At 42.0% G+C, this 27,891-nt stretch overlaps 3 protein-coding genes across 3 annotated transcripts; 2 read left to right on the top strand and 1 right to left on the bottom strand.

Annotated features, from left to right (window-relative positions):
- The first annotated feature begins 493 nt into the window (after positions 1 to 493).
- On the top strand, positions 494 to 15,330 carry pigl (phosphatidylinositol glycan anchor biosynthesis, class L). The gene is made up of 7 exons (XM_061086507.1): positions 494 to 900; positions 2,311 to 2,410; positions 9,058 to 9,148; positions 10,251 to 10,318; positions 13,141 to 13,172; positions 14,398 to 14,531; positions 14,890 to 15,330. Exons 1-7 carry the CDS (start codon positions 654 to 656, stop codon positions 15,016 to 15,018), a joined length of 801 nt encoding a protein of 266 aa, XP_060942490.1. The 5' UTR covers positions 494 to 653; the 3' UTR covers positions 15,019 to 15,330.
- cenpv (centromere protein V) lies at positions 14,690 to 16,383 on the bottom strand. Its single transcript, XM_061086509.1, has 4 exons — positions 16,243 to 16,383; positions 15,962 to 16,031; positions 15,762 to 15,876; positions 14,690 to 15,495 (listed from the first exon to the last, which is right to left on the bottom strand). The coding sequence occupies exons 1-4, from the start codon at positions 16,332 to 16,334 to the stop codon at positions 15,335 to 15,337; spliced, it is 438 nt and encodes a 145-aa protein (XP_060942492.1). The 5' UTR covers positions 16,335 to 16,383; the 3' UTR covers positions 14,690 to 15,334.
- Positions 16,384 to 18,770: 2,387 nt separating this feature from the next.
- Positions 18,771 to 26,540, top strand: ubb (ubiquitin B). The gene is given in 3 exon segments (XM_061085255.1): positions 18,771 to 18,855; positions 19,488 to 21,546; positions 25,628 to 26,540. Coding segments are annotated over 2 exon segments (2,904 nt in total). The 5' UTR covers positions 18,771 to 18,855; positions 19,488 to 19,495; the 3' UTR covers positions 26,481 to 26,540.
- Positions 26,541 to 27,891: the final 1,351 nt, after the last annotated feature.

Below are 27,891 nucleotides of genomic sequence, written 5' to 3' on the forward strand. Positions count from 1 at the left end.
GATGTCCTGACAGCATAAAATAAATTGTCCGTACTCGGCTAGTTTCACTGGAAGCTGTCGCGTTTCAAAATTTTTTTTTACATGAATAAAATTATGATTTTTGCACTTATTAAGTTGATTAACTCCTGTGTCTGTATTTTGATGAATACAAATACATGTTCTCTGTGGATTTTTATCTGCCTGTAAGGACAGACCGGTGTGACAGCTAAATCTTCCCCTCAAACATGAGAACGTTTGTGGTGTTTGTGTTTTTCACGCTTAACAAATAGACATTTCCACGTGATGATTTAACTTTATCCCGTTATTTACAAGTCTTATTTATTTAGATGCGGTAGAAAATAATTTTCCAATATTTTTTATTGCCTGCTTTTCCCCAATGTTTTTGTTTTACACCCAAATTTAAGTGAGAAAGCGACAGTGACTCCTGGGGAGAAAAATACATTATAGTTGGCTAAAAGGGGCAAGATGTGGCTTTGATGGAGTTTCATTCCTGTGATGCTTTATAGACGAGGTCGCCTCAGATACAGCACACAGACGTGCAGGTACCCCGAGAGAGGAAGAGGAAGGATACTGCGTACCTGTTTTAAACGTGGAACTATTTACATGTCAGGCTTTTGTTTTCACACGGATTGTTTACAGTAGCGGTCAAAATAATGACTATTTACCTTGGTGTCTTCGTAGTTTTATCCTTTCTAATATGGATCAAATGCATTCACCGTCGACAGCGAGGAGCTTTGTTGACGTCGTTGAAACATTTATCGAGCCTGGAAACAGTCGGATCTGATCTCAGAGCTCTGGTTGTTACTGCGCATCCGGATGATGAATGTATGTTCTTCGCGCCAACGATTATACGACTCGTGGAGTTGAATGCCAGCGTCCACTTGTTGTGTTTATCTGAAGGTACGGTGACAACACAGCGGTGGTTACACATCAATCACACACTAAGGAGTCAGTGTGAAGTTAGGGGACGAATTGTTATGAGTGTGGTCTGATGCTAACTAGTGTTAGCCAGTCCTAGTTACATGTTAGACTCATGAGAGTTAAAAGAGAATAACAACAACATCTTCAAAAGAGGCAGAACATCACACAACATCACAAACGTGTAGTTACAGTTTATGTACATTATCTGTCTCTGCTTTACGGATTACTGGGTCTGATTTATACATCATGTTGGCATGTGAGGTGCTAGAGACAATTCTACTCTACTGTCCACTGGTTTGATGTATTAGGGCCTCCTTGCCTTAAAGTGGTTAAAGATAAAAGCACACAATTATTGCTCTCAATTACTGAACACATACAGAGCTGAAAAACATTTTTGTATATTCGATTGAAACAGAGCACATTGATGATGAGAAGTATACATTCAAAATGTAAATATTCTACAGCTAAGAGTTCAATTAATCGCACTTTACCTCTATTGTCGCTAGGCCGGTAAGAAGCAGGAATAAAACACCAAGCTCAGATTGATACTTTACACGTAACAACTACAGACACCATTATGCTTATATGCAAATCAAGAAAAAACACTTGACACTAAAGCTTAAGTAAAAGAGATCAAAGCTCTTGTTTTCCATTAGCCATTGTTTGAGATGACTTTGATGACTTTGGTGACTTTGATCCAACATTTACTTCCCTTTACCAGCTGCACAGTCTGTCCAGATGTGGTACACCAACATGACACCATACAGTCCTGTTGAGTTGTGCCATTAGTATTGTTGCCAGTGTCATTTAAAAAAAAGAAAAAAGTATTTTAGATAGTCACAACATTATCAACCTAAACAGCCTCAAATTAGGAGCTTGCTTGCTGATCTTTAGTTTGTGATTTCTGAATGGCTTGCACTAAGGGTATATAGCAAGCTTTGCACATCTTTAGTTTTTTCAGTGAAGTTTGGAAAGACTTCATGAAAATTAGATCTTGAAAAAGAGTAATGCCACCAAAGCAAAATATTACAATCAAACAAATTTGTGTCACCAAACGATTTTTTCAACCACAACCATGTTCATTTTCATAAAAAACAAGATAAATTTTGAGCCACATTAAAAGTGAAATACAAATGTAGTCATTTTTCAGTAGAAATATCCACCTTTGTCACACAGTCTAAGGAATTTCCAAAAACGGGGACATTCCTTATTGTACTCGTAAAAACAACGTCTACCCAAAATTTAAATCAGCACTCCAAACTTGTGCCACATTTTCATTTAGATCCAACACAAGTAATGTTATATGATATTTCAATTAGAGATGAACATTTCACAGTGACAGAATTTCCTTAAATTGTTCCGTACATTTTGTATCCAAATATTCCACAGGAAACTACTACAATCAAGGAGCACAGCGTAAACAAGAACTTCTCAACAGCTGTGCCGTGTTGGGGATACCGGCCTCCAGAGTCACCATAGTCGACCACAGGTGAGTAGCCTTCTGTACTAAACACACAACATACTGTATATGACAATATTTCACTTGGGTGCCTTTGGAATGTTGACATATTTGTGTTGCTTATGATGTGTGATTTTGAATGTAAAGATTTGTGTGTTAAACATGATTGTGTCGTCTATTGCAGAGAACCAGAATTGTTTAAAAAAGACTAATTATTGGCTATAAAAAATAGTTCCATAGAGAAATGTACCTACTCTGTCTTAAGTTCAGGACTCAGGTCTCAGCATTTCTGCCTCCTTGAGCTTGTCAGTTAGAGCTGACCACAAATCACACTCGCACAGACAACGGAGGCAAGACAATGCAAGTTTAAAAATACAATACATGTTATCTTTTTGTGATCTGACTTCTACTATGATACTGGATATCAAATGGATTCTTTAACCCTCGATTTTCCTTTATGGGTACAAGCATGTCATGTGAAAGAAATACATGGTCCCAACGATGTTGCCAGCTAACTACAAGCAACATGTTCAGAACCATGAAAAATATATTAATATGATATGAGAGGAAACGCTGAAACCTGCAGGTGAATTCAGTTGTAGCAACATCCACAAGTGATATTCTGCAAAGAAAATGTAAACAGTATGATCATATAGTTAGAATAGAAAATATATTTTTATTAAATTAAATGAGACTAAGGATTTACTGTCAAGAAGAGCATTAGGTCTGATCTGTTGGACAGTAGCCCCCTAAAGCCCCCTTATCTACAGTTTAATCAAAATCTACACATATATTAGTGTATCCTTCTCTAAAAATATAATTAAACAAGTTCCAAAGTTTTCCCCAATGCAAACTTTACAACAGTTTTTTGAGTTTACTAACTTATTTTAGTGGGACTGTGTTAAATTCCTTGTCGTGTTTGCAACACTCAGCTGTTTGTTTGCTCCGAGCAATCTATCAATCTTTTTGACAGTTGTGATGGATCAGTCAATGGCAGGTATCCGCATTTGGGTGACTGTTCGGGCTGGTTAACATGTTTTTTGGCAGCAAATAAATTACTTAGTTTTCTCTACTAAATTAGATTATTAGATATTTTGGGGGTTTCCCAAATACAATCCCTCATTTAACAGCATCTGCTTCACCAGGTAGCTCAGATTTAAGTTTTGATTTGCAGGTCACATATTTAAGTGTCAATGGATTTTAGTTTGAGTTTTTTGTCTGGGAAAACCTTTGAGCATATCTTCCTCTCAGTGTTGTGAATGAACGGTGCCACTCTGTGTCAGTGGTTCCATAACAAATGCAGTGTTAAGAAACATTCTGGCTTTTGTATGCTAGCTTATTCATCTCAGTTCTCCAGGGAAATCCATAAAGAAAATTATAAATTGAGAAAATATCACTTCAATAAAATAATAAATAATATAAAATAAAATATGTATATTTTAAATGCTGTGAACTATATATAGACACAGATACATTTTTCTTAATCTGGCTATAAATTACTCCAAGTTGAAACAAACATAATCACAACCATTGTCATTTCATGTTCAAAGTGGCCAACAGAACTCAGAGACAGCACTTCAAACTTGATTGCTGTTCTTCTTGTGTTTTTTTCCCTATATTTTGTTTTCTTGTGTATGCAGCTGTACGGCTTTCAGTCCCCACGGCTCTGGATATTGGCAACGTCAAGTTACAGAGAAAATAGTTGTTGAAGGTGTTGTTGAAAAAGCAGGATTTGTTTTCCCCCCGTGGAATGGATCAACCCTGCAGCTTCCCTTGAAAATGTTTGGAGTTTCCAGGAACCTCAGGGAAGTGCACATGTGAGAGTGTGCATGTTGGCTAGCCAGGAGAGCTGTATGAACTATGGCACTAACCTGGAACTCACAGTAATAAGCTGGCAGCCTGCCGAGGTCGCCTGCCCCAGCGAACACTGCTGCTGTGTGTGTGTGTGTCCCTCTACTTATATCATTGTGAGGACCATTTTAAGCATTGACGCTACAGAGTGAGGACATTTATAGAAAGACATTTTACTCTCTTTTCAATAGGCTGTTTGAGGGGTTAAGACTTGGTTTTTGGGTTGGAATTAGGTTTAGGTTCAGGTTAAGCATTTAGTTTGGCTGGTTAACTTTAGGGTAAAGGTGGCTAGGGAATGTATTATGTCAATGAATGTCCTCACTAAGATAGAAGAACAAATTGTGTGCGCATGCATGTGTGTTTGCATACTTGTCTGTGTCTGTCTGTGACATCACAGTTTTATCATCTTGTGCACACAGAATATAGCTGAACTTTGATCTCAGTGCTGTCTGCACTTCTGTTGAACTGGAGTGTTGCCCATTTTCCCTTTCTGTGTATTCTGTTGTTTGCCCAAAACACACACCTAATCAGAACTTTGGGAGCCCCAGCCCCGCTCACTCACAACCAAGCGCTCTCTCTCTCTCTCTCTCTCTCTCTCTCTCTCTCTCTCTCTCTCTCTCTCTCTGTCTCTCTCTCTCACTCTCTCTCTCGCTCTCTCTCCCTCCCCCTCCCTCCCCCTCTCTCTCACTCCCCCCCTCTCTCTCCCCTCCTCCTCTTGTCCATGTCCGCTGGAGCCAACTGCCAAGGACTGTGGATGCATTTTGGCAGCCCTCTGAGCGCTGCTAATGTAGGTCATTCCAAACAGTTTTTCTCTTTGTGTGTCTTTACATGGTTAGCAAGGCTCTGGCTTCTTGCTCTTAACCTTCACTGGCCACATATGAACTGCCTTGTTTTTCTCACTGGTCATTTTATTGTGCAAAAAGGAAGAAAAGGGGAAAAGGCAGTGCAAAATCAGTTGGATTCATAAAAACAATATACAGGGTTGAAAAATTGTGCTTCGGCTATAGGCAAACTTAAGTGTTTGAGATAAAGTCAAGCGTAAATAAGGACATTGTCTTAATGCAGATCTTTCTGCATGGTCAAAAACATTTGCCACCGTTTTGTCTGCCAAACTACACTAACCAGGACATGTGCTATGCTTTGGAAAAAATCCATCTTAATGAGTCTACAAGAGTGAGAAAAAACTGCTCCAAAAACACCCCAAACATTTTAATGCGAGAAAAAAGAGACATATGGGAGGTATCCCTCTCCCAGGACAGACAGAAGGCAAATGGTTGTTGCGTTTAACAAAGCACATCAACAAAATAACAATATTCATAACATTCATGAGAAAAGACAGCGTTTAAACAGTGTTCTAAACATTAATGCAGGGGAAAATGTTGAACAGAGATGAATGGAGCAGCATTGGCAATTGTAATGTTAGCTGTATGGTCAGCAATAGTTATAGTAATAAACAGGTTAAAACCACTGTTTTGCAAATCATCTTATATTAAGAAATACATGCCACTGTCTGCATACAAGTAAACATCAAGAGATCAAGAGATTATCAGAACTAGTCAAACTGTATTAATAATTAGCAATACATGTTGTAGTAGTCACAACAATACTAGATGAATGCTAACTCTTTGCATTATGGGGAGTTTCTATGTACTGTCGTCTCATTAATTACGGTGGTGTGATGTACTGACGCCACTGGCCAAGTTCACAACAGAAGTCAATGACACACAGTGTGGGGTATGTTTCCTGATGACAGATCTTGGTGAAACTTTCCCAATCATAACCACAGCCCAGTTCTACAAGATGACAAGAAAAACACGTGGATTCTGTTGTAAAATAGGCTTTTCACTTTAATGCACACTGAATAGGACAGCTGTGTTGACAGTATCTGGGGCTCCAGTGCATGTTGGGGCCTTTGTGATCAAGCTGGATCTGAGCACGCTCTGCTGCCTCTCCATTTGCACTGGCTTGACCTCTGTCTGCTCCCTGGACTCCATAATGGCTGCAAAGATCCAGCCATTCCAATTCTTCATTACATTATCCATCAGACTGAACTGAGGCCTCTCCGCCATCACATGTCTCAGTAATTCTAAAAATGTCTGTCTGTCCCTGATAACATAGCACTTGCATGTAAAAAAAAAAAACCTCAGCAACTTTTAAAAAAGGAAAGTAGATTCTACTACCCCCCCAACACAACTTTTAAATATAAATTGATCAATGGTAAAAACATAGACCGGGCTGATTTATAAGCACATGGCAGGGCGCAGTAAATTATGGAGAGATGTTCCATCCCTGCCACTGACCTCAGGCTGTGCTTTTATCCCAGATACATTTGTCACTACCAGACACTGGCATCTGCACAGTAAAACTCCCAGTCATTGAATTTTGCAGGCAGCAGAAAACTCACATTGATCACATTAGATTGCTTTTGTTCTGAATTACAGTATCATTTCCTTTCATTTTCCTGACAGCTCATTTCCTTAGCAAAAGTTTGTAAATCATTGGATGGGAAGAAAACATATCTGCTGCTGTTGTTACTATAGTTGTAACTACCTTATTACACTTGGATATTGTGGGTGTACTGTAGGCATTTAGTGGCATCTCAACCATTCCCAGCAGGGCATATAATCTTACTGTGTGGACAGAAGTCTGGCACTTTCACAGGCCTGTGGTCCATGTGACCAGACTAAACAAGCTCTCTCTCTCTCTCTCTTTCTCTCTCTCTCTCTCTCTCTCTCTCTCTCTCTCTCTCTCTCTCTCTCTCTCTCTCTCTCTCTCTCTCTCTCTCTCTCTCTCTCTCTCTCTCTCTCCCTTTCTCTCTCTCTCTCTCTCTCTCTCTCTCTCTCTCTCGCTCTCTCTCTCTCTCTCTCTCTCTCTCTCTCTCTCTCTCTCTCTCTCTCTCTCTCTCTCTCTCTCTCTCCCTCACATACACACATGCAGAATCCCCTTACTGGGCCAAGGTTCAACAGCTGCATATAGATGCCTGCAAGCAATTAGACATCCAAATGCAAAGCTAGAACAGGGAGGCAGGGAGGTTACTTTAGGACATTTTATACTGTTGCCATGGCAAAGTTGACACTCAGCCTGCATCCTGCTTGAGAAAGGTCAGTTGTCTGATATCTTTTGTTCATTTTTCTTACCCCCCCCCCGCCTAGCCAACTTGTGCTTAGCTACGGTTGTCAGGCTGTAAGACATAATAATACATTATAAATAAATAAATGCAGCACAGCAGAAGAGACTGAGTGTTAAAACATGAGATGAAATGAAACCGAATATTTGCCTAATTCATATGATGCACTTTGGCAAAAACTATTACATGTTTCCATCAGCTTTTTCAGCTGACACACATGGGGACATTGGGGTTGTATTTTATTAATTGAGGCAGTATATAGCATAATATGTCAGTTTTAAACTATCTCTGAACCTCCAACTCTCCGCCCCCTAATCCCCCGGACATTGCCGAGCCCTCCATCCCACCCCCGACTCCCAGAGCCCTGACCCTCACATCGCAGGCAGCCAATAGATTTGTGGCCTAATCCATCACTTCCCTGCACTGGCTCAACCGTCCTGACTCATTGTTTGCCACGAAGGGGAGGGGAACAACTGTTGACACACACTGAACCCAACTTTATGCACTTTCAAATACATACATGCACCATCTCTCGCACCCACCATGGGCCTCCCCGAGTGAACAACAACACCTCAAGTCAGGGATTGTGATCCTTTCCAGCACCTCTACTGTTTTGCAGTCATTTCAGTATTCAACTGAAGTTCTTCAACATAGTGCAAAGAATTGATCTACTTAAAAAGCAGCACTGAGATCTTTGCCTTTTTGTGCGAACTGTTGTGTCCGAGTTTGTTTTTAAGCTCTTTTTGCCCTTTTTTTTGACTGGTTTCTCTGGAGTTCATGAGGAACAGTCATAAAAAGCCACATTATTATTTTCCATACTGAGAAAAGAAATTATATCAGCCTAAAATGGAGTTTGTGTATGTAATGTAGGCTCAGAGCTTAAGCTGGTCAGGTGTAATGTTTGTTGCTATGAGAGTCTCCTGATCCTTAACCCCCAGACTTCCCTGCATGCCCTCATGTTTGCATTCCACAGCAGCCTATTTTCAAACGCATGGGTTAAATCTGCTCTGTGCAGAAATCCTGTGCTTTATACAGGAATGAGACGGTTCAGCCTCAGAAATATTCAGTGAGCTTAGGTTGCATAAACAATTTCTGACTCTCAGTTACAGTGGAGTTCTGGTATCTCAAGCTGTCTCACAAATGAACTCTGGAAATTGCCTGGACAAGTGGGCCAGGCATTCCCCGCAGTAGGAGATTGTCTGAGTCAGATGCATTAACAAGAACAGGAAAACAGAACAACAAACAGAACTCAGGTGAGGGTTGGCGTCTGGGTTAAACACACAGGAGGCAGGCTGTTTTTGATTACAGCACATCAACACCCACCTCAGCCCTTATCACCAAAAGCTCTTCAATCTTTGCATCTGTTACATCATCAAAAACGCCCACACGCTCGTGAATTCTCCGGATAAATAATCCTGCTGTATATTCACATGGGCTCATTTGGCCACTCTCTGGAGTTATTGGCAGGAAAACCTGGAGCAGTTGACAAAGGACTACAGGAAAGCCAAAGTAGGACAGTTTTTGGCCAAGACATGTCATTGTCCATGTCTGGAACAACTGACATTTGAGTTTTCACATCCCTGCCCTCTGGATAATTCAGTAGAATATTCAGAGTTCAGTGCATGTCTTACAACAGCTTCAGCAAAACACAATGTTCATATTAACTTTGATAACCAGGGTCTCTTTCTTTGCTCTCCAGAAAACTTCCAGACGACCCCAAAGCCGAATGGAGCATCTCTTTGGTCTCCTCTGTAATTGTGAAGCACATTAGAGCCCACTCCGTCAACATGGTAGGATGTTCATACAGTTTCTTGCCATTCTTTGAAAGTATCCTATATTGTTTTGTTTTTACTATATGTTTTGGCATACTGCTAGTTCATTATCCTAGTTCCACTGTGGTCTGGATAATAATCCTGTAAGCCTCATCTCTTTTTGTCCAGTGCAGACTGCATTTTCAGCCTCCCTTAAAAAAACAGGGGAAATGGTCTCTGCTGCAGGATAAAGTTTGGATTTAGTTTCTGAGATTCTTATCAACCCCAGAGCAGTTCTGAGCAATTAGCTACTGGGAATGTGGCAAATTTAGAAACAAGGAATTTTCATCCAGTCTATCTCAACAAGGATAAAACAGTCAAACCACTTGGTGAACAGAAAGTACGGCAGCAATTGTAAAAGAAAACAAGTTCTTTAGGTTGATAATTAAGAAGTACAGCTGAGTTCCTCCGTTCTTTGGCTGCTGATCTCTTTTTTCATCAAAGACGGCAACAAACACACATACTGCCTCCTCCCATCCTCTCAAGCTCAACAGTGAAAGTGCTTCCAGACAATTAGAGAATCATGTCAATCTCACTGCAACATCTGCTCTGTATTTTAAAACAGTGATGTTTACCTACAACCAGATGTGAAAAGTTATTAATTCCCCCCTCTTTTAACAGGATTGTTTCAGTAGGCAAACATTATGCCATTACATTTCATTTAGCTGAGCACTGTCGCACTTTTACTCTGCAACCCAGCCCAATCTAACAGATTCTGGTTTTAGGAGTTTACTCATAATATGTAGTGGTTGGGAGTTTAAACTTATGCTGATGGTAAATACATAGTCATGGTAGAATACGCCTAAGCATAGAACATGCCAAGTCTTTAGTCAAGCACTTTTTCTTTCCCTTTGACCTGATTCTTTTTTTACTTGTTTCCTCCAGTGTGCAAGCATGCACACAGAAAAAGGCTTTTTAAATATCAGTTGTCAGCTGCCAAGCAGCTCCACAGTCAGACACAGAAACCCTTTAACTAACCCTACCAGCATCTGCCCCTCTGTTGTTCAGTTTATTTAATATCACTCTTAGATATCCTGACTCTGGCTCTTCGTCCGTAAAATGAGATATTTTGTTGTTTCAGGTGCTGACCTTCGATGGAAGAGGTGTGAGTGGCCATGCCAACCACATAGCCATCCATAAAGCTGTAAGGTACAGCCTGAACTTTAAGGCTTTGCCATCAGAAAATCGTGAAAATTTAACTTAGAAAGGCCATTTTTAGGGATATGATGTGGCTCACACACATGCACATAGTAACCAGCCTACTCCAAAATCGTAAAAGGATCTCCAGGAAAATGAAGAACATTTAGACTCGCATCAACATCCATCTCTCCAGATACTTCACCACAAGCACACATGCACAGACAAAAACACACACACACACACACACACACACACACCATGTTTTTCAGAATTGGTCTCTTACATAGCTGAGACTGAGAGGTCATCCAAACAGTCCTGGCTCTGCTTCCATAGAGCAGCAGTAAATCCTGTCCCTGAAGTAGTGAGTTGGAAGAGCAGCTCTGGTTTGGTGAGGCCAACAAAGCAAGTTACATCCGACTATTGGTTTAAAAAAAATGTTTTGCTCTGGGAAGTGTATGTTGTTGTCCCCATATTGGACTGTTTTTCCCTCACTGGGCCTATATACTCTAGTTCTGTCAATCCGTGGGCCTAATCTGTTCAAAATATGTCTGCTCTTCAAATCACATGTCATTATTCCCATTAGGATGAAACCCATACGGATTTGAACTTATGCTCCAAATCTCAGCCGTTTGCTTCTGGGTTTTGTTTTCATCCATATTTTTTAAAACTATTGCCTATAGAAATGTAAGCTTGACTGTGCTTGCATTAACACTTGAAGAACTAGATTCCCCTTTTTTTTAAAGTCCTGGAACCATCACCTGATCCAGAGCTGCGCCAAAATGTAATCAGTTATTTCATGACCCATACCATATATAACATATACCATGATACACTATGGAAGTTTGTATACGTCCACCGAGTTTCATGGAAATGTGTTCAGACGTTTTTTTCAACATTTTGTTTACACACAAATAAACTTACAGGGGTGTAAACATGATGTTGTTGTGTGTATATATATATACACGTATTGAGTTTCATGGAAATGCGTTCAGACTTTTTTTTCATCGTCTTGTTTACACACAAACAAACTGACGGGTGAAAACAGGATGTTGTGCTACACTGAAAAGAAACCTTCTTGCTGCTGCACTAAGTTTACAGCGACTGACTTTATATCCATTTGTGTTGAAATCAGTGTAACCAAACTTAAATCACAGTTACATATTATAAGTAAAGCATGACATACAGATGTACAGATGTATAATCTCTGTGACAGTCATGTTTCGTCGTCAATTTCCCTGGTGGAGGTCACTGAGGTAGTCAAACATCTCCGCAGTGGCAAAGCCCCAGGGATTGATGAGATCCAGCCAGAAATGCTAAAGGCTCTGGGTGTTGAGGGGCTGTCATGGTTGACACGCCTATTCAACATCGCGTGGGAGTCGGGTACAGTGCCAAAGGAGTGGCAAACCGGGGTGGTGGTTCCCCTGTTCAAAAAGGGGGACCAGAGAGTGTGTACCAATTATCGGGGTATCACACTTCTCAGCCTCCCTGGTAAAGTCTACTCCAAGGTGCTGGAAAGGAGGGTTCGGCCGATCCTCGAACCTCAGATTGAAGAGGAACAATGCGGTTTTCGCCCCGGACGTGGAACTACGGACCAGCTCTTCACTCTCGCAAGGATCCTGGAGGGGGCCTGGGAGTATGCCCATCCGGTCCACTTGTGTTTTGTGGATCTGGAGAAGGCGTATGACCGGGTCCCCCGGGAGAAACTGTGGGAGGTGCTGCGGGAGTATGGGGTAAGGGGGTCTCTCCTCAGGGCCATCCAATCCCTGTACTCCCAAAGCGAGAGCTGTGTTCGGGTCCTCGGCAGCCAGTCAGTTTCGTTCTCAGTGGGTGCTGGTCTCCGCCAGGGCTGCGCCTTGTCACCAATCCTGTTTGTGATATACATGGACAGGATATCGAGGCGTAGCCGTGGTGGGGAGGGGTTGCAGTTCGGTGGTCTGAGGATCTCGTCACTGCTTTTTGCGGATGATGTGGTCCTCATTGGATCATCGGCTTGTGACCTTCAGCACTCACTGGATCGGCTGGCGGCCGAGTGTGAAGCGGCTGGGATGAGGATCAGCACCACTAAATCTGAGGCCATGACTCTTAGCAGGAAACCGATGGATTGCTTACTCCGGGTAGGAAATGAGTCCTTAGCCCAAGTGAAGGAGTTCAAGTACCTCGGGGTCTTGTTCGCGAGTGAGGGTACTATGGAGCGTGAGATTGGCCGGAGAATCGGAGCAGCGGGGGCGGTATTGCGTTCGCTTTACCGCACCGTTGTAACGAAAAGAGAGCTGAGCCGCAAGGCAAAGCTCTCGATCTACCGGTCGATCTTCGTTCCTATCCTCACCTATGGTCATGAGGGCTGGGTGATGACCGAAAGGACGAGATCGCGGGTACAAGCGGCCGAGATGAGTTTTCTCAGAAGGGTGGCTGGCGTCTCCCTTAGAGATAGGGTGAGAAGCTCAGTCATCCGTGAGGGACTCGGATTAGAGCCGCTGCTCCTTTACTTAGAAAGGAGTCAGCTGAGGTGGTTCGGGCATCTGGTAAGGATGCCCACTGGGCGCCTCCCTTGGGAGGTGTTTCAGGCACGTCCAGTGGGGAGGAGACCTCGGGGAAGACCCAGGACTAGGTGGAGAGATTATATCTCAACACTGGCCTGGGAACGCCTCGGGATCCCCCCGTCAGAGCTGGTCAATGTGGCCCGGAAAAGGGAAGTCTGGGGCCCCCTGCTTGAGCTGCTCCCCCCGCGACCCGACCCCGGATAAGCGGATGAAGATGAGATGAGAGATGAGTCATGTTTGCATACTGGACATTTTCATTGTGTAATATTTTGTTTTTTACTCCTCCTACAGCCACCTTGCTTTCACTGGACAAGTACCCGATGGTATGTTTGACATAAAGAAAACTTTAAAGAAGTTTATATTTTCAAAATCTGTGAGCACAGTGTCACAGATTGAATTCACTGGTCACTCTTGTATTGTTGCTACTTCAAATATGAAGGGCAACGATAAGGAGTACATGTGCTTATAATTGTATTTATATCTCAACTTTAAGGGAAGAGCTTAAATCAAATATACAGAGCTGTCTCACAGCTAGACGAGACAGGAAGAAGAAGCATTACCTCGCCAGTCTGCATTTTTCACATTGAGAATTCTGGAAAGGACTGTGAACACACTGGGCATTTTGTTAATGTACAGCGCCCTCTTCTGATCAAAGTGGTTTCTTGGGTCTTGTGTCTTTTAAATAGTTTGATCTGCTGGTGGCAGCAAAAGGCCAGTTGGATCCTAGAAAAAAACAGTTGTATAGCAAATGTTTCTTTTACAAGTGTGTGCCTGAAATCTAAATATAATGTCAATCCAAATGTACATGATTTTTACTTTCAGTTGCCTTGTCTCATGATGACTCCCATGGGGATTTTTTTAAAACAGAATGTGAAAGGGAAAGTAGGACAGTGAGGGGGTTACATGTTACAATAGGAAGACTACTTTGCTTGTAAGGAAAAACATTCAGTTTTACAGAGCTTGCAGAGACCATGATAAGAAACAAGCATCCCATGTAGTTAATTATACATGGGAATCTAAAATGTTCCACCAGGCTGATGAATGGCTTCGTCGTCCTAGCAACAGCAAACACACACTTTATTCAGGACAAACATACTTCGTTCTTCCTTGAACCCTGTCCCTGCAGTGAGCCATCTTGAAAACACGCACACAGGTTATACATTACCAGACAGCATCTAACCTGCCGGACTGGTCTCCCTGTGGCCTATGGAGGAGGCAGGAGAGAACTAGGCTCAACGTCACTGGAATAAGCCTCCTCACCTTGCAGAACAGAGAGACTCCCTGAGGATTACCAGCAGCTTGAAGCTTCTCCTGCTCCACAAACTGACAAATGTTACAGTCGAAGATGCCATTACAATATTTGCAGTCTGTGCTTGCTAATAGAATCAGATAGTTTTACACTTAACTCCCGTCAATTAGTTCTTACAACCCATAACACAAAGGGCAGCTTGAGTTTGCTACTTTGAGCATGTCCTGATTAACTGCCTGCTGCTCCTGTGAATGTTAAACAACATTAGCAGCTAACTGGGTCTCTGTCTCCTCTCCCAGACTGCTGTTTGCTCTCCCTGGTGACTGTCGGCCTTCTCAGGAAGTATATCTCCTTCCTGGAGCTCCCCCTCAGCTGGCTGCTCTCTTCATGTCTCTGCTGTGTTATAGGCTCACAGGGCTACAGGAAAGCCAAAGTAAGACTGTTTGCTGGCCAAGACCTGTAACTGTAGAGTCGTAGAGGGCAAACATCATTTAAACACGTTCAATATTTGTGCGGAAAAAGCCAGAGTGGAGATGAAGTTAGTAAAAAGAGACACTTCACTGAAGTGGGGAGTGAGTTTAAATTGTTTTATTAAGCTTATAGTACATAAAGAAATGAATACCTTTAGAGTAGATTTAAACTGTATCAATCAAAACATATGAATCAGCTAAAACACGATAAGCTTCAGGTAAAATAAAGTGACATTAAAAACTGTTTCCAGTGTTCAATGCATGTTTTAAATGTCACCATCATCTAGAACAGAAAATTATAATCTCTCTTTTTCTTGTCAGGCTGCAATGATCTGTCATCGCACTCAACTCCTGTGGTTTCGGCATCTCTACGTTGCCTTCTCGCGCTACATGTTCATAAACACATTCCAGATGATCCCACAAGGACCAAAGAACCTGAAGATCTATTGAAAGTTTGTTCTATCCTGATTGTTACACTAGCCGTGAATTTACTAGCTTGTTTACACATCTGATGAGCTGTTTGGCTTACAGTGAATAAAGATGTATTGTTTATGGCTAAAGTAGCCCAAACATTTTCACAAGGCGTCCACAAAAGAAGGTGACAGACGTTTTTTAAATGGCAACAATAGAAATGTCTGTTGCGTTGTTGCTATAGAAAGGTTTTTCAGTCATTACACTGTATATAAACACTATGCTGCGAAACAGGGTCCAAAATACTGTACAGTATCTTGTGTACTACTGATTAAAAACATTTGATTTTTGTATCTTATCCTGTTATTTTCTTTCCATCCACTATGTCCGGTGCAGGTCTAGACATGTCCCTGATGCTCTTGTGAGCTTCCATGCTTTCCTCCCACTTCTCCCCACAAAATTTCTCCACTGTGGAACTTTGCACTGTACCTGGATCCAGACAGTGTGGAGCAATGCCTGGGAAGAAAAAACAACAGCAACAAAAGGCCATTAATTTGTTTGCATATAAACAATACAGTCCACAGTCTGCAGCACATTTCAGCATACTCTCTTTTCCTGAGGTCACTGTTAGTTTTCAAGTCCCATTGTAAACATTTCTCTTTATATAAGTAAAAGCCACGGAAGTGGGGCATTAGAGAGCAGACAGGTCAGCTTGGAGTAAACACGACATGAGGATGTTGAAATAAGTTTACACCACATGTGACAACGTGTCAGGGTCGTACCATATCCATCTGGGTTGGAGCGAGGTACGAAGAAACTTTGAACTCCACAGATTTTACAGAAGGTGTGTTGGCCAATATGAGTGCCAAATGTGTATGTCGTCAGACAATCCAACCCCTGGAAAAAAAATTTGAAAAATAACATTATTTGCTTAAAATGTTTGAGAGAGTTTAAAACTATAATGGAAAGCATTGTTTCCTACCTGTAGGAGTTTGAATTGATTTTCTGCAACAATGAAATGATGGTTTTGTTTCTTTGTGCAAATGCTACAACTGTAAAAGTAACATACATCAGTTTAAAATGAGAGAAAAATTGGTCAAGCAACAACACGTTGGAAATCTCTTTACTATCATTACTTAAATATTTATTCTGGGCCAGAATAACAATTGTGGCAGCGGACTACCCATTGATTATAGATTCAATATAGTCTTGATGTATTTTTATATGATTATGAAACATTGAAATTAAATCAACTAAACGTACTTGCAATCGAAAACATGGAGGTCTGGAGAATTCCAGACTTCAAATCGAACAGCTCCGCAGTGGCAGCCACCTGTATGTTTTACAAGATCCATTCTGTGGGTGTAAAGAAAAGGTCAAAACCATTGTGTTTAATACATATGTTTGTGTTGTTGTATTATGGGATGGTCAGCCTGAATTCAGTTACTTTGCTGTCAACTGAAATGTATTTACCCGGCTCCTCCTTGGAGAAATTAGTGTGACGTGTTTGTTGTGTAACCTGCTGACGTGGGACTAGGCGTTCCAACCTAACAACCACCCTGCTGAGGAAAACATAATGGCCCTTATCAAAGTCCATCACTGATAACAGTCACATTTACATGAAGAGCCTCCTGCTCGCAAACAGCTTTGACCCAATCAGGCTGCTGATATAGTCACTAAATATGTCAATTCAATGAAAAAGTACGTACCTTTATGCTGACAAAGCGTCGAGTTTGCTGTTCCAAGCCGAGATAACTTTAAATGTGTGTGCTAACAGGGTCGGCTTCCACAGTTCTCGGCTGAGCCTATTGCTTGAAAAGTTGTTTTTCCTGGAACACTTGGAGGCAGCACATAATAGTTCCAAGGAGAGGGGGTAGGGCAGACTACAGCAGGTTTCGCACAAACACATTCGTCAGAGCTTGAACAAGTTCAGCCACACACCCAGCAGCTCGGGTGAAAGGCCCTGGGCGGCTCATCACGAGTTGGGTATCATATGACAGCGTGTTGGAAGGGTGGAAAGGGAATGTTTGACCCAATTGCATACATTATTACTCTCCTGGCTGTATCATATCTGTGACCCAAAAATAGGAACCCACTAGGCCACAGACACCAGTATGTGAGCTTTAATTTAGATTACAGTGCCACATATGTCTTTAATATAGGTGGAAGATAAACATGGAAAAAACAGTGGTCAGCACTTGAAACTGCCAGGAATGAAGTAAGGCAGCAGCTGCCACTATCTTACTGGACTACATTTGTGCTATGTTGGTTCCCACAATATAGAGACTATTGTGCCAAATATCGATGCTCAGATATGTATAATCAGTCTATGGAACAAAAAACCCCACATCAAATGAAAATCTTTGTCTGACTGACTTTAAAGGTAAAATGTATGGTTAATCAAAGCATTCTTCAGTCAGTGTTTACCACGTGAGGATTTTCCAGTCAAACCTGTTGCATTGCCGTCACGCTGTGCACAGTTGGACCCTTGAAGCATTTTCCAGTAACATCGACAATAAAAGAACTTGAATAGTTCACCTTGCACTCCCACCTACTTTTCTGAATGGTTGTAAATAAATCTGCAGCTGTAGCATTACATCATAATCTGCACTGTCAGAGTCATTCGGGTTCAGCCATAAAAATACGCCAATAAGGCTTTAAATAATCTTATCATGTCCTGTAAGGAAACAAGGAGCGTTGAGAGGCCATCCACAGCTTTTACACTGCAGTTATAGTTACACGTGAACTTTTCAAATCGATACTAGCTACATGGGGAGGCCTCTTTAAAAGAACAGTACAAGACTAAAATCTACAAAATGTTGTCTATCAGGGTGTAAAGTATCCCGTAGGCTAACACTCCTAAATTCATGACTAATGCAGTTTATGGTCATGAGACTAAAGCTGTGCTTGCCAGATAAACAGCATCAGATAATTCCCCTTATGAAATACATAATTTGCTGTGGTGTTCAGATTGGCAGTAGATCAAGAACATATGCTTTATTTAGATGGTCTGTGCAATGGGAAACCTGGCGTTTGCAAGCACATGAAGTAAAGTGGGCATGGGGAGGCCAGCTAGCAGAGTGATCTTCTTGTTTGGCCCAGATACTCCAGCCTGTTGTCACAACAGCTGGTAGCTACTTTACCAAACAGGTTTCCATCTGTTGACAGGCACGTTTCATGGAGATCGACAGTCTTCTTGCCTGCACTATCCCTCTTTAGTGTCACAATTAATAAGTGCCTGATAAGTTCTTAATAAAACAATGGCTTCTTTTTTTGTGTGTTTATTTTATAGGGTTGGGACATTTATTGAACAAACTACACGTGTGTATAATACACTAGCCACACTGTCCTAGCATGCTGTTATACAAGGTTCTTGTGTGTATTTAGGTGATCATGAATGGGTCTGTGTTCCTATCAGAATCCTACAGTCGTGACCACTAGCAGGCGGTACGTTATGTCACATAGCAACCAATCACAGGTCAGACAAACAGTCTTGCCATCCAATCACATGTCCGGGCAAAGTCCCTGTTGCTGGGCTTCTAGAACATTCTCTAGCCGGAGTGTGGCGAGATGTTACTCCGCCGCGGGGGATACATCAAAATATCGCTATAAAACCCTTGCTGTCGAAATAGACATTCCCTTGTATAACCTTTATGCATTATTATGTATAAACTATATCGTTCAAATCAGTTGTATGTGTTCAAATAACACGCTGCGGAGCAATGGGGACTATTTTGGCTGCGGATGGATATCATTGAGTGACGTACACAGCCTCCCCTATATATGTGACGTTGCAGTAAACTGCGGCAGATCCAGACCAGGAAGCACACAAGACAGACATCTTCTTCGCCTGAAAATATAAACTACGTTGCGAACGTAAGTAGACATTTATATTTGTTCATGAACTGTTGTTATACATACACGTTAACAGTAGTGCCGTAGACTGTTTAGTGACTTGTGTGGTTTTAAAGTTTCCCTTAGACAAGCGTCAACGGTTTCAAAATGTTGAATCCCCATTCAAATCAGTTCGTTTAGGGACAATACCTCAACGTGCTGTTAACGAATATCACTGTTTGTACGATTATCGTCGAATTCGTCGAAGCTACACCACCTAAGGGAAACGCTAATGCTATCTACAGCAGTGACTCGACTCTTCCAGTATCGTCCATTAGCGGGTGACGTTAGCTGAACAAAAGGAGAGTCAGTAAGATCTCAAAATGGCGCTGGGGCCGTAATGGCGGCCGCGCTGCCGCTGGTCGGGTACTGTAAACCCTATTTGTAAATCGACATTTTCAACTGAGTGTTATTACGTGGCTCATATATTAACTTAAATATGTTCCTGTCCATTTAACATTTCACACGAAGATATTGCTGCTCTTTGTCGAGACACAGGATATTCATTCACTTAAAGAGACAACTGTATCGCTGTAGTTTACCACGTCTAATGTTAAATAAGATGTTAAGTAATTTTCTAACCCTGACCCCCCCCCCTTTTCAATTCTACATAGGTTAAACCATGCAGATCTTTGTCAAGACCCTCACGGGCAAGACCATCACCCTTGAGGTCGAGCCTAGTGACACAATTGAAAATGTTAAGGCCAAGATCCAGGACAAGGAAGGCATTCCCCCAGATCAGCAGAGGCTGATCTTTGCCGGCAAGCAGCTGGAAGATGGCCGCACCCTCTCCGACTACAACATCCAGAAGGAGTCCACCCTCCATCTTGTCCTCCGTCTGAGGGGAGGTATGCAGATCTTCGTCAAGACCCTCACTGGCAAGACCATCACCCTGGAGGTCGAGCCCAGCGACACCATTGAAAATGTCAAGGCCAAGATCCAGGACAAGGAAGGCATTCCCCCAGATCAGCAGAGGCTGATCTTTGCCGGCAAGCAGCTGGAAGATGGCCGCACCCTCTCCGACTACAACATCCAGAAGGAGTCCACCCTCCATCTTGTCCTCCGTCTGAGGGGAGGTATGCAGATCTTCGTCAAGACCCTCACTGGCAAGACCATCACCCTGGAGGTCGAGCCCAGCGACACCATTGAAAATGTCAAGGCCAAGATCCAGGACAAGGAAGGCATTCCCCCAGATCAGCAGAGGCTGATCTTTGCCGGCAAGCAGCTGGAAGATGGCCGCACCCTCTCCGACTACAACATCCAGAAGGAGTCCACCCTCCATCTTGTCCTCCGTCTGAGGGGAGGTATGCAGATCTTCGTCAAGACCCTCACTGGCAAGACCATCACCCTGGAGGTCGAGCCCAGCGACACCATTGAAAATGTCAAGGCCAAGATCCAGGACAAGGAAGGCATTCCCCCAGATCAGCAGAGGCTGATCTTTGCCGGCAAGCAGCTGGAAGATGGCCGCACCCTCTCCGACTACAACATCCAGAAGGAGTCCACCCTCCATCTTGTCCTCCGTCTGAGGGGAGGTATGCAGATCTTCGTCAAGACCCTCACTGGCAAGACCATCACCCTGGAGGTCGAGCCCAGCGACACCATTGAAAATGTCAAGGCCAAGATCCAGGACAAGGAAGGCATTCCCCCAGATCAGCAGAGGCTGATCTTTGCCGGCAAGCAGCTGGAAGATGGCCGCACCCTCTCCGACTACAACATCCAGAAGGAGTCCACCCTCCATCTTGTCCTCCGTCTGAGGGGAGGTATGCAGATCTTCGTCAAGACCCTCACTGGCAAGACCATCACCCTGGAGGTCGAGCCCAGCGACACCATTGAAAATGTCAAGGCCAAGATCCAGGACAAGGAAGGCATTCCCCCAGATCAGCAGAGGCTGATCTTTGCCGGCAAGCAGCTGGAAGATGGCCGCACCCTCTCCGACTACAACATCCAGAAGGAGTCCACCCTCCATCTTGTCCTCCGTCTGAGGGGAGGTATGCAGATCTTCGTCAAGACCCTCACTGGCAAGACCATCACCCTGGAGGTCGAGCCCAGCGACACCATTGAAAATGTCAAGGCCAAGATCCAGGACAAGGAAGGCATTCCCCCAGATCAGCAGAGGCTGATCTTTGCCGGCAAGCAGCTGGAAGATGGCCGCACCCTCTCCGACTACAACATCCAGAAGGAGTCCACCCTCCATCTTGTCCTCCGTCTGAGGGGAGGTATGCAGATCTTCGTCAAGACCCTCACTGGCAAGACCATCACCCTGGAGGTCGAGCCCAGCGACACCATTGAAAATGTCAAGGCCAAGATCCAGGACAAGGAAGGCATCCCCCCAGATCAGCAGAGGCTGATCTTTGCCGGCAAGCAGCTGGAAGATGGCCGCACCCTCTCCGACTACAACATCCAGAAGGAGTCCACCCTCCATCTTGTCCTCCGTCTGAGGGGAGGTATGCAGATCTTCGTCAAGACCCTCACTGGCAAGACCATCACCCTGGAGGTCGAGCCCAGCGACACCATTGAAAATGTCAAGGCCAAGATCCAGGACAAGGAAGGCATTCCCCCAGATCAGCAGAGGCTGATCTTTGCCGGCAAGCAGCTGGAAGATGGCCGCACCCTCTCCGACTACAACATCCAGAAGGAGTCCACCCTCCATCTTGTCCTGCGTCTGAGGGGCGGGCAGTAAACTGCAGCATAATTCCATGTTATTCACTATTGTTCTCGCCATATTTGTTCAAATATGACATGCTGTTAAAGTTATTTCACATTTTAACCTTTACATGACCAAAATGACAATTAATAAAGGGTTAAGCTTAACTTTTTGTGTTTATCTTTCTTGATGCGAATCTTATTTTTAAATTGATGGTAATTCCAACACAATATTAAGGAACAAGTAATGGCAATGTTGACATCATAAGCTTATATGTTAAAAATGTATTTTAAACTTTTCTTAGTCATTGGAGCTTTTGTGACGCTAATGTAAAGCAGCCCTTAATTTCTAATCTTGTCAAACAAACTAAAGGCCTACAATGGCAATATTATTGCAGGACATGTTCCTGCTTAGTATTGGAAATCTATTAAGTTGTGTTTTCTCTGGTCAATTCAAAAGACCAGATGTAACTATAACATTAAATTAACTTATTTTCATTAACCAATATAGCTTTCATATAAAGCTGCATAAAGTACATAGTCCAAATAACTAATTGCTGGCCTAAGGCAGTAGATGCATATATGTGCTGCATATATGTATTTTAAATATATATGACTAGAAGTAAGCAGACTTCTTCTAGACCCATAATGTACATTACATAATACATAATGTATGTAACACTATTTATTACATTGAATCATCCAGAGATATTCTACAAGCCTGTTCATAAAGCAATGCTGCTGTAAGCGGGTGCAGAGGGTTGACAAGTCGTGTGCAGAACAGCCGAAATGGTTGAGGACATTTTTTACATTAGGGTGTGGCGCCATCTAGTGTTGAGCACGAGGTGTAGTCTCGTAAGCGTTTTTATCCAGAGGGAGAACATTTTGTATCATTAGAAAAGACAAAGAGTCCATGTTCATATCGCACTTCTGTACAAGCACTGTACTGCAGTGGTTATGTCCTGCTGGCAGCCAGAAGGGAACATGATGTCCTTCCAAGTAAGCCGAGGTAGTCATTAAGGTAATATGCTTTATTCAAAGCAAAAAAACATTATACATCCATAAATGTAAATAAGCTATGGAATGTAAATAACTAGATACATGTAATTACATCAGAGTGAAATATACTTTTTCTCCAATAACATTTATTTGACAATTATAGTTTCTTCTTAGATAAAGCTTTTGCATACAAACCTGTGATAGCTAAATATACAGTAAATATACACAATTAAAGATTAAACAAGTTGTTCCCATCCTTATTGGCCTGTGATCCTTAACAAAAAGTGTTCTTGTTATTTTACAGCTGTCTGAATTAACAATTCCACCAAAGATATATTTCCTCTGCAAATCTCTAAAATATATACTTTTTAACAACTGGTTTTAGGCCCCGAAGATTAGAAAACAGAAAACATATTTGTGCAGCAAAACTTAGTCTTCCTTTTTCCCCCACACCATTATTTATCTCATGACCCAATCATATGTATTATGTGAACTTATGTAAGATGCCCTACCCCTAGATTGAGAACCACTGGACTTAGCTGTAAAACTGAATAAATCAGTTGATGCTAGTATCACTTCCAATGGTCCATTGTTTCTTATGCACTGATGCATCACTGTTAACACTCTAATTACATCATATATGATTATATAAAAGTCACAATGGCTATTTTTCTTTTATTGTTAATTTTTCATGAACATTAGGCTGATAATGCATCTGCATTTTTTTATTTAAGTTAGATTTTTAATGTCATAAAAGATCCTTGTTGCTTTTTAACCCAACTGATGTGAAGTTACTTGAAAGGCGAAGTCTAGGGACAGCACTGTAGGAATGTCATGTGGATTATAGAGCACACCAGGGTTGTGCTGTGGTATTTACCATCTATTCCAAAAATAAACTGGCTCAAAGCTGTTATGTGGATCATCTGGTGTCATCTGTTTATTCTGCCGACGACATTTATCTCATAGTCTCATAGAACTACTGACTCTACAATCTGCTGTTAATTTGTGCACAAAGATCAGGAAAGGGTAAGAGGAAGAATTCGTGAAAAACACTCATTAAATTATGAAAATAAACTGTTTCATATACTTTTCAGAGACTGGTTGTACTCTAAAAAACAATAATATAAATTAGCTACTTGACTCGTTCAGCCAGTTCCTCTGAAACTATTTTTTTAAACAAAGTAATTAATCAGTTGTAAGTTGTAACTAGTCCCACCAGTCTTGTTGTAAACTAACAGATTAACTGTGTGGTTTTGTTGTTTTTATTTATCATGTCTTACTCAATATGGGAGTGTGTATTATTTCTATGGACTTCCTGGTTGATACAATTAGAAGAAGAAGAATTATTTGATGAACACTTCACTGGATGGCAGACTGATTTCCTAAGATCTCCACATGACTCCTTCACATGTGACTCATGATGGTCACATGACTGCCGGTTAGTCATGCAGGTGTAGACAGAAACTACTGTGAGCAGACTGAGCACTGAGTTTTAGTCATTCAGTATTTATCTATGTGCTTAAATTCAGTTTCCAAAGTCATTATCCTGTTCACCGTCCTTTCACATTCATATTCACTTCTCATACTTTATAATTTTAGTATACTGCACAAAAATCGAATTGTCCGTGGACATTGCACTGATGTCAGCGTTGCTTTTCTTTCTTGCTTTTACGTTTTGACAAGCTCCATGTGCCTTAGAATTGCCTTCGGGCAACAAATAAAGTTGTTTTGAATTGAATTGTACTGAATTCTGGTGTGTCTAGTTTCCTGTCTATAATTTCACAAAATGTGCCACATATAAGACAACTAAACTCCTTGTATGACAGAGTAGACTATATGAGAATACATGGTGGCACTGGTTGTCAACAAAACATTATAAAGAGGGTGTATAGATGGATAAGGAGGGCCAGCTCGGTTCTGGGATGCCTCCATGACCCAGTACAGCCATCTCTGCTCCCAGTAGAACTTCACACACCCATTATGGAATGCACTTTAACTCTGGTTTAACTCTCCTAACTGTGCAATATTCATTCTGTCTGTGCAATACAATGGTTCATGTACAATCCATTCACTGTTTCTCACACTGCACATACTTTTCTTGTTTTTACACTATATATATTAGTTTAAATTCCAATCATATTTTTTTTATATTTCCTTACACTTTAGTACTATTATCCTTACTCTTAGGTATGGCATGTTAATTATTATTACTTACTGATGGCTATGTTTGTCTCTTGCTGCTGTAATATTGCAAATTTGAAGATAATTGTTATCTTAAAAAGGAGAAAAAAGACGACAAGGCGGCACTATTTTGAGTCGCGGATGGACACAGGTTGATGACGTGTCTCCTGTATAAAGGGTTCCTGTCCCCCAGGCAACTGCATTCTTGGGAGCTGTTGTGACTGAGAGCGGCAGACGACACCGAAAGGGACTGTAAGTGTAACCATCGACCTCTGAACATGTCAATCCTATATATTAATATTAATTTCTTATTAGCAGTGACATCTTAGTTGAATTGTTCTTTTACCAGAGTCTGTGGTCTGTGTAGCAGCTTAACCGAAACTAACGCCTCTCAAACAAACAACTACGTCATCTTTGTTTTACGGTTCATGTAATTCATCCTAAACTTGCGTAAGCACTTGAGAGACACGTAGGAGTAGTTACAGGTTAACAACGGGACGTTTTCGAGCTGTGTCCTCCATTAGCGGGTAACGTTAACCGAACAAACGACAGCAAACAACAATAGCTTATTTTAAAATGGCGCTGGTGCTCGAATCACCGGTTTCCTCCCAGTATGTTCATGTCGCACAGGAGCTCTCAGCTAACTGTCACTGCTCATAACAGCAGGCTGTATGTGTAAAACGTGTATAACGTTTTATATGATTCAAAAATTGTTATACAGCTCTTGTCACAAATCCTGTAAAGGGATATTTAATAAACTGTAGATGTAAGATCGATTTAAAATGGTTGAGGCTGTGTTCCATGGCAGTTAGGTCAAATATTTATGACACCATTTGGTTGTCCTGTCAAACATACAATGTGTTTTCATTCCTGTGTTTGCTGTTGTATTAAAAGGCCTTAAATAGTGTCTTTATATTTTCTCAGGTGCAAACATGCAGATCTTTGTGAAGACCCTCACTGGCAAGACCATCACCCTCGAGGTCGAGCCTAGTGACACAATTGAAAATGTCAAGGCCAAGATCCAGGACAAGGAAGGCATTCCCCCAGATCAGCAGAGGCTGATCTTTGCCGGCAAGCAGCTGGAAGATGGCCGCACCCTCTCTGACTACAACATCCAGAAGGAGTCCACCCTCCATCTTGTCCTCCGTCTGAGGGGAGGTATGCAGATCTTCGTCAAGACCCTCACTGGCAAGACCATCACCCTGGAGGTCGAGCCCAGCGACACCATTGAAAATGTCAAGGCCAAGATCCAGGACAAGGAAGGCATTCCCCCAGATCAGCAGAGGCTGATCTTTGCCGGCAAGCAGCTGGAAGATGGCCGCACCCTCTCCGACTACAACATCCAGAAAGAGTCCACCCTCCATCTTGTCCTCCGTCTGAGGGGAGGTATGCAGATCTTCGTCAAGACCCTCACTGGCAAGACCATCACCCTGGAGGTCGAGCCCAGCGACACCATTGAAAATGTCAAGGCCAAGATCCAAGACAAGGAAGGCATTCCCCCAGATCAGCAGAGGCTGATCTTTGCCGGCAAGCAGCTGGAAGATGGCCGCACCCTCTCCGACTACAACATCCAGAAGGAGTCCACCCTCCATCTGGTCCTCCGTCTGAGGGGAGGTATGCAGACCATCACCCTGGAGGTTGAGCCCAGTGACACCATTTAAAATGTTAAGGCCAAGATCCAGGACAAGGAAGGCATTCCCGAAGATGGTCACACCCTCTCCGACTACAACATCCAGAAGGAGTCCACCCTCCATCTTGTCCTCCGTCTGAGGGGAGGTCAATAAATGTCCCTAGATATTACATGATTAACATGACAACCTGATCAAATAAAAGATGAGATTGAATTACATTGTGTTTTTTTTTTATCTTGTACATTCAGGCATCTGCACACTGACACTTTAGCTATCAAACATAAACCAGCACTAAAAACAAATTTACAGTTATGTTTGAAATTTCTCTCTATTTGTTTCTGAAGCATCATTTATTTCTTACACAATAAACAAGCAATCCAAGATTTTACAATAAACTGAATAATGCCAGTTGCTAATTTATGAACATTAAGTGGATGTGACTGCATCCTACAGGCTAGTTCAAGAGATAAAGTAATATAGTGTAGGATAAGGTCAGGTGTGTTTTGTCTTAATAATTTATTTTTAATTTGTTCATAGCAGCAGAAAGTTAAGGAATCTGGATCCTTTATATTTGTAAAATCAGGAGCAAGAACTGTCTTAACAAGTCCTGTTACTGGTTTTAATCACTATAATCAGAGACTGCAATGAAGTGTGGAACCACTAGAGGTCACCCTCCATAAAGCTACAGGTTCTGTTATTCCTGTACCATTGCACAGATACTGAATGCTGTCTTAACGGGAGTGCCCTCTCATTGCCTGATCTGCACTGAAATCCCAGTTTCTCATACGTGGAAACAACACCAAGCCTGACCTACAATTTTTGCACACGCATAGAACAAGATGGGTTTATGGTCGGCTATGGATTAGTCTCATGACTTTCAAACAGCTCCCCTTCAAAACTGGTATTCTGGTTATTCATGATGAAACTGATGATGATTTTACATTTAAAGGGCTGTTGAGTCAGTAGTTCAATACACTAAGAGTACAGTGAAGGCGGTTTGAAAAACAAAGCCATGTAGAGTTTATTTATCACTTAACTTCACACAATCTACAGTCACTATAACAAACTAAGTCAATTCAATATTTGGTATGACCCCTTTTTACAAACAGCACCAGTTCCGTACAATTGCAGTTTTGCAAGGCACTTGGTAGCTCATTAGAGAACTATCAGTTGACCAGTAGTACCAGTTTTATGGATTAAGTCTTCATAAAAAAAGCATGAGTACATAAAACAACAACAGAAAAGCACCCAGGAGAGCATATATCTCCTACAAGGCCAAACAGTCCCTTTAAATTACATCAAGCTGCTCCAAATATCAGGCACCTACATGTATTACCTAAATGTGTTCTATTTATTTCATTATGATCCAAAAATTATTCTGGATCTTCACAAAATAAAAATGAAACTGTCACTTGAGCTTACAGTTTGTGACAATATTGGCGAATGCCTCCCGATCACTGTCTGTCCACCATGATCATAGCACCACAGTACAACACAGAGACAAACTAATGTGCTGGTGGACATGTCCCTCTCAACTACCCACCTTGTAGTCTACAAACATTTT

This window comes from Limanda limanda, chromosome 14, assembly GCF_963576545.1.
Source record: "Limanda limanda chromosome 14, fLimLim1.1, whole genome shotgun sequence".
Classification (NCBI taxonomy): domain Eukaryota; kingdom Metazoa; phylum Chordata; class Actinopteri; order Pleuronectiformes; family Pleuronectidae; genus Limanda; species Limanda limanda.

Excerpts from the sequence above, each read along its gene's own strand:
- pigl (XM_061086507.1), top strand. The coding sequence starts at position 654 with ATGACTATTTACCTTGGTGTCTTCGTAGTTTTATCCTTTCTAATATGG. Across the intron at positions 2,411-9,057 it reads GTCACCATAGTCGACCACAG|AAAACTTCCAGACGACCCCA; the intron begins GTGAGTAGCCTT and ends TTTGCTCTCCAG. Across the intron at positions 10,319-13,140 it reads GCCATCCATAAAGCTGTAAG|CCACCTTGCTTTCACTGGAC; the intron begins GTACAGCCTGAA and ends CTCCTCCTACAG.
- cenpv (XM_061086509.1), bottom strand. The coding sequence starts at position 16,334 with ATGGATCTTGTAAAACATACAGGTGGCTGCCACTGCGGAGCTGTTCGA. Across the intron at positions 16,032-16,242 it reads CTCCATGTTTTCGATTGCAA|TTGTAGCATTTGCACAAAGA; the intron begins GTACGTTTAGTT and ends TTACTTTTACAG. Across the intron at positions 15,877-15,961 it reads ATCAATTCAAACTCCTACAG|GGGTTGGATTGTCTGACGAC; the intron begins GTAGGAAACAAT and ends TTTTTTTTCCAG.